Source organism: Camellia sinensis, chromosome 13, assembly GCF_055761805.1.
Source record: "Camellia sinensis isolate YWXY chromosome 13, ASM5576180v1, whole genome shotgun sequence".
Lineage (NCBI taxonomy): Eukaryota > Viridiplantae > Streptophyta > Magnoliopsida > Ericales > Theaceae > Camellia > Camellia sinensis.
Genome location: NC_138973.1, coordinates 92563386 through 92569608, shown reverse-complemented (window position 1 = coordinate 92569608; position 6223 = coordinate 92563386). Strand labels below are relative to the sequence as shown.

General features: G+C 32.8%; 1 protein-coding gene across 1 annotated transcript; it reads left to right on the top strand.

Moving 5' to 3' along the window:
• The first annotated feature begins 244 nt into the window (after window positions 1–244).
• LOC114278378 (uncharacterized) lies at window positions 245–1983 on the top strand. The gene is made up of 2 exons (XM_082902879.1): window positions 245–745; window positions 1725–1983. Exons 1-2 carry the CDS (start codon window positions 378–380, stop codon window positions 1777–1779), a joined length of 423 nt encoding a protein of 140 aa, XP_082759005.1. The 5' UTR covers window positions 245–377; the 3' UTR covers window positions 1780–1983.
• The last annotated feature ends 4240 nt before the right edge of the window (window positions 1984–6223 follow it).

The window sequence follows — 6223 nt, the reverse complement described above, 5'->3', positions numbered from 1 at the left end:
ACCCTATCTTATCCATCATCATGAAAATAGGGTTTTCTATTCGTGTCTTCACGGAGGAGGAGAAGATGACAAAGATCAATCGTTTCACAGAGAACACAATATTGCTACCCATTTTCTGTTGAAATTTCGAGTATTAGAGAAATTAGAAAAGAATTGAGCATTTGTAAGAATATACAGAGAAGAAGAATAAAGAGGATAAAGTTTTGCAGACCAACAGATGGTTCAAATTCAAGCCTATTGCTAAATTTCTTGGCAAGAGAAGACCAATAAACAAGAAAAGAGTTGCCAGACAAGAATTTGAATTGAGTTGCATCCAAAGCACGTTGGATTTGATTAATCGAAAGATGCTTGTTGTTATTTAATTACTTATTAATACTATGCCCCCTGCTGCTATTCAGATCAAAAGCAAGTATGGCTTTTCAGCCTTCCTAAAGATGTGGTCTCATGGTTATCATGGAAAATTAATATTTCTCAATGGCATCGGAGAAGATGCGGTCGGGAAACTCATGAAGGAGGATGGACACAAGGGAATTGTTTATGAACTTCCTAGAACACTAGGCTACTTTGACGACCACAATTTCACAAAAAGAAGCGATGTTGAGAATGCTGAAAGGGCACGAGAAAGGGCAGGGGAGGCTCAATACTCACTGATCGAACCTGTCGAAACGAGCGATGAGGATTCCGTCGTTGATGATCATTCATCTTCCTACTCATTTATAGATCATTGGACAATGACCATTGACAGGTTTGTCTTCAATTATTTAATTATGCAAGTTGTTCTTATTTTTTCTTGAAGGCTACTTAAATTTAGTCATATAGTAAGCTGATTTAAGTCACCAACTTGTCACGACCTTGGTAATTTCCAAGCACTTCGTGCAGCACTTAAACAATCTCAAGTCTTACTTGATGATGCTAAGTCAGCTTAACTTATAAACTTGCAAGAAAAACAAGTAAGAAGACAATGGGAGTTTGAGAGAATACCTTTTGTATTCATTTTGAGAAAGCTTTACAACTCTTGGATTGATTGGAGCGAATAAGCTCATCTCCTATTTATAGGCTTCCTAGGAGCATTCTAGAATACACAAGAAAAGAACTGTGGAGAAGCTTCTCATTGAAGCTTTTCTTATCCTACAAGAGGGTTCTATAATCCTTCCTAAAAATATCTATACTAACATTTACCTTATTCTAGAAGTAGGTACAAGGGTCTTTTACCACATCCATTTCTCAAGGAGGTTGTAGAAGCTTCTATTGCTTTCAATCCTCCAATCTTCACTTAAATGCTATAAAACCTATTCTAGATCCTTCCATGTACATTATAGAATTATGTACCATATTTTCACATTTTCTCAAGTCTTCCAAAAGCTTCTGAAATATTTCATTAGCCTCCCTTCCTTGAGACTTCCTCTTGGTAGGCAATTTGGTGGGACGTGACAAACTGCCTTGTATATGGTTTGGCCCAAGCCTGAGAATGAGCCAACAATGGTATCAAAATTTGTTTTCTTAATCATCTCATGTTATCAAACTTGCTAAATGTTATGAGTGAGATGCTTCAAAAGGAAAAGGCATTCTTCCTATTTATTGGTTTGGATCATCAATAACTCTATCAATAACACTTTTTTTTTTTCCTTCCAATAATTGTAGGCTCGAGTGCCATTAACTATATGTTTTCTTTTCCAAGTGTATTGACTCACAATCATGTCTTTTGTTCTATTTTACTATTGCAGCTATTACTTGAGAGAACAAAGTGTGCGAAAAGGAGTTAAATTGGCATGCAGCTAATTCTTACACATTGTTATTCTGTATATTTGTTATATTCTTCACTGTGTTGCAAGAAGATTGAGAAAATTCTAGTTGTGTCCGAAACTTGAAGAGCATTGTTAGTTGTGACATTTTTCAAAATCTATCATATTATTAGTAACTCTAGTAGTACATACAATTGGTTATATGATGGTAAAATGAGTATATTTGATGCTTCTTTGATCACTTTTTATATTCTTTGTAAAATGAGTATATTTGATGCTCCTTTGATCGCTTTTTATATTCTTTCTTCTTTGTTAGAGGTTGTCTTATGCCTGCTCTTGTCTTTGTTTGCTTTAATATGATCAAGTCTAGTAGTCATACGGAAGATTGACTTGGGGCTTATTAGCTATAATCTTTTGAATGTTTCTGGGCCTTTGCCTTGACCACTTCCATGCTCCTTCATGGATTATGTCTCTTAAACTTTTAGCTTTAAGGAACTCCCCAAATTAAATACTACTTTCATCAACACATAGGATACCAATTATCACTCCATACCAAAGTGGATTGACCATTTCCAATAATATATCTGATAAATTGCAACCTTAAAGCTCCAAATTTGAAGATTTCCCTTATGGTCCATGAAGAGTAGGTTGGTATAGGCATCCTCCACAAACTGTTAGTATTTAAGGGCCTTTTATACCCTGACCCCCTTTGCATGGAGCAGATACAACCTTCTGTTGAATTTTTGCTCCTAACTATCTAAGATTGGAACTAGTCCATAAGAAGGCTCTAAGAGTTCCTTCATCACCTTCTGAGGAAGAATGAAATGAAAGCTCTAAAGTTCATCCTCTTGATATCAACATGTCAGGTTTTGATTCCTATTCTTTTGTATGTACATCGAAACGATTTGAGCTCTTCCATTTGTAGCCCTGGCAATATAAATTTGAGGCCTTTATTGGACTATGTGATCAATTTCACTGAACAATCTACTTATATAGTAGATGTTATGATTTCCTCATTAAGAGAATGTGCACCTACCTCTTCCAAATATGCCTAGTTTATGTCATGTCAATTGGAATTGAGAATGAAAAACAAAAAGTCTATTTGCAGCATTTATTCTCAAATTTGGGAATACAAAAACGTATCCAAACTACTTTCTATTTTGAATGATTTCTGAATTTTATCATGAAATTTTTTTGCCAACTTTTTATTATTAGTTTTGTTTTTTATTTTTTTTTTATTTTTAGCATTTTGAATAAGTTCATCCGTCCATTAAATGTTGATAAAGAGAAGCATGCCCAAATGTGTGCATGCCTTTACATATCTGGTCTCATCATTTCAACTGCATGAAACCATTAATCAATAGCTTTTCTTCCATTTATTTTTAAAGTTTTGCCAAAATTGTTGTTGACTTAATCAGTTTCTAACCTAAGTTTCATCAAAATAAAAATTGGCCTTCAAAATATGACTCTATGCATAAATGTAAGGGGCCTTCAAGAAGAAAAAAATGGAACAGATTGTGCTGGACAAAGTAATTGGGAAAAGCCTATTAACAATAATTAATATAGGTAATGATAAACAATAAGCAGAGATAAACAGTGTAGATATGTGCCTAGTTGTGGTATATGAAGGAGTATCAAAACGGCATTTTGTAATAATTATACGTATAATGTTAGTGTTAAATACAAATAGTAGGATGTTAGTAAGTTGGTGGGTGACATTACATACCATTTTGTGGTTCTCAAAAATTTTATGCTTTTCGTTATGCCAATTTGTGGTTAGGTGACATATTTTAGTGGGTGACGCTACGTATCTTTATGGTTAGGTTATGACATTTTTTGATTCTCAGAATTTTTATGCTTTTTGTTAAGTCAATATGTATCTAAGTTATGCATTTTTGTGGCCGATGTTATGTATCTTTGTGGTTACCTATGAAGCATGGACACTCCAAAATTGGTGGCGATGTCCGACACGCAGACACGCCAAGGACACGTACGAGACACGCCAAATGGGGTGTCCCTTTAATTTAATGAATTTAGGGGACATGGCGCGGCTCACTTTTTTTTTTTCTTCTTCTTCTTCTTTTGCCTCTCTTATTTAGTGTTTTTGTAAAGAATATTGTTGGATGTTGAATGTTTCCCCTTCTTATCTTAGTTCTTATTATAGTTTATTATGACTTTTTCTGAATGGATGATCTATTAATTTGTTTAAATGTAGTGGTTATATTTATTGAATTAATGTTACTATGTTTGTGTTTGGTAATTTTGATTTAAGATGAATGTAATATGAATTTACATAACAAATAAAAATATATAAAAATAAAAAACAATCGTCGTGTCCCGGCCATGTCCGTGTCTCCAAATTTTGGAAATTGCCGTGTTTCGTGTCCGTGTCCGTGCTTCATAGGTGGTTCGGTTACGACATTTTGTGATTGCCAAAAGCTTTATAGTTTTCGTTATGTCAATTTATGGTTAGGTTATGCGTTTTTGTGGGTAACATTATGTAACTTTATGGTTGTGTTACAATATTTTGTGGTTGTCAGAAGTTATATAGTTTCGTTAGGCCAATTTATGGTTAGGTTACACATTTTTGTGGGTAACATTATGTAATTTTGTGGTTAGGTTACAACATTTTGTGATTCTCAAAATTTTTATGCTTTTCGTTATGCCAATGTGTGATTAGATTACACGTTTTTATGGTTGATGTTACATAAGTTTGTAGTTAGGTTACGACATTTTGTGGTTACCAAAAGTCTTATAGATTTCGTTACACTAATTTGTGGTTAGGTTATTCATTTTTTGTGAATGAGGTTGCGTAACTTTGTAGATAGATTATGACATTTTTGTAGTTCTCAAAATTTTTATGCTTTTCGCCACACCAATTTGTAGTTAAGTTATGCGCTTTTGTGGGTGATGTTATGTAACTTTGTGGTTACGTTACAACATTTTATAGTTTCCATAATTTTTATGATTTTTGTTATGCAATTTGTGGTTAAATTACGCATTTTTGTGGCAACGATATGAATTTTTGTGGAGAGGTTACTCATTTTAGTTGTAGGTCATGCTTTTTTTTCTTTCGAGATTATGCATTTTCGTGAGTTGTGTTACGAATGTTTATGGTTATATAATATTATTTATTTATTATTTTAATATGTTTATCTGTCAGTTAACCTATTTTACAGGTCATCAATGTATAATAAAAACAACAAAAAGTATTAACTTTAACCACAAATCCCTCAATATAATTTTTAGTGGTAAAAGGACAACTAAATTGTTTTTAATATATAAGTGTCTTCATAAAAGATTTCTGTTGCAACATGGACTTAAAGTTAGCGTTTAAACTACCTCTAGATCCGGTAAAGAGATTATGCAGGCGTCCAATGTAATCCTTATCCCTCACCATCGTCATTGTTAATGTGGTCCCTTGTTTTCAACATTGTCTCTCTTAATTTTCTTGTGACGATCTTTGGACATCATAAAAAGTCATATAGTCTCCATAATCCTTACAACAAATAAAAGGAGTGTGTGCGTGTGTGTGTCCTATTTTACTCCCGCAAAAGGGTTTTTCCATATTCCGTTTTGCAGTAAAATAAGAGTAAAATTTCATTGTAGGGAGAATTTTTTTATTTTTTTATCTACGCAATGGAATTGAATTTAAAAAAAAAATGTTTTTATATTTATAAACATTTAGAATCAATTTCATGATTTTTTGAGCAAGTTGAATTTTTTTTTATATTAATTTTGAGTCTTGTTTATTTGCTTTTTATATTTAAAATCATAACAAATTTGATATGAAAAATGAGAAGTGTTGTGATCCTTTAGGACATGTTTGATTGGGTGGATTAGAGCATGGAATTGGGATTATTAATCTGTAGGCCCAATTATCCTATGTTTGTTTTAACATTTTGGTTTAGGATTATTAATCCAACGGATAATTAATCCAACAAATTTGTAGGATTATTAGTAATGGGGTATGGGTGAGATTATTAATCCAATGGATATTAATCCAATCGGATAGTGAATACCACACTAATTTAATAGGATTATTAATATTTCACTATTAATCTTGTGAATCAAACATGACGTTAGTGACTAGAGATGTTGATAACGAAATTTTCCTGTCCAAGCTAACATTTACATAATGAAATTTTACTATGTATGTATGTTATCTTGGACGGTTAATTTTATTAAATTCTTTTATTGCATAATCCATATTGACCCAACTAAACCCACCCATTTGCCAACTGCATACATGATAAATGTTAGAAACATTGGATGATGCCCCAAGCTTCATTGAAAATGGAGCACGATAAGGTACTTCCTAGACAAGCAGTGATCAATAGCTTGTATTAGCATTACATAGCAATATTATTGCTAAAATTGCAGCCAAATTTCTTGCCACGAGGAGGAAAATAATTATAATAATTACAATAAAATAAAAATCAAATAATCCCCCAGCCAAATAATAATAATAGCACCACACC

Bases quoted from the DNA above. Each gene is read 5' to 3' on its own strand.
- LOC114278378 (XM_082902879.1), top strand. From the start codon at position 378: ATGCCCCCTGCTGCTATTCAGATCAAAAGCAAGTATGGCTTTTCAGCC. The intron at 746-1,724 runs GTTTGTCTTCAA...TTACTATTGCAG, and splicing joins TGGACAATGACCATTGACAG to CTATTACTTGAGAGAACAAA.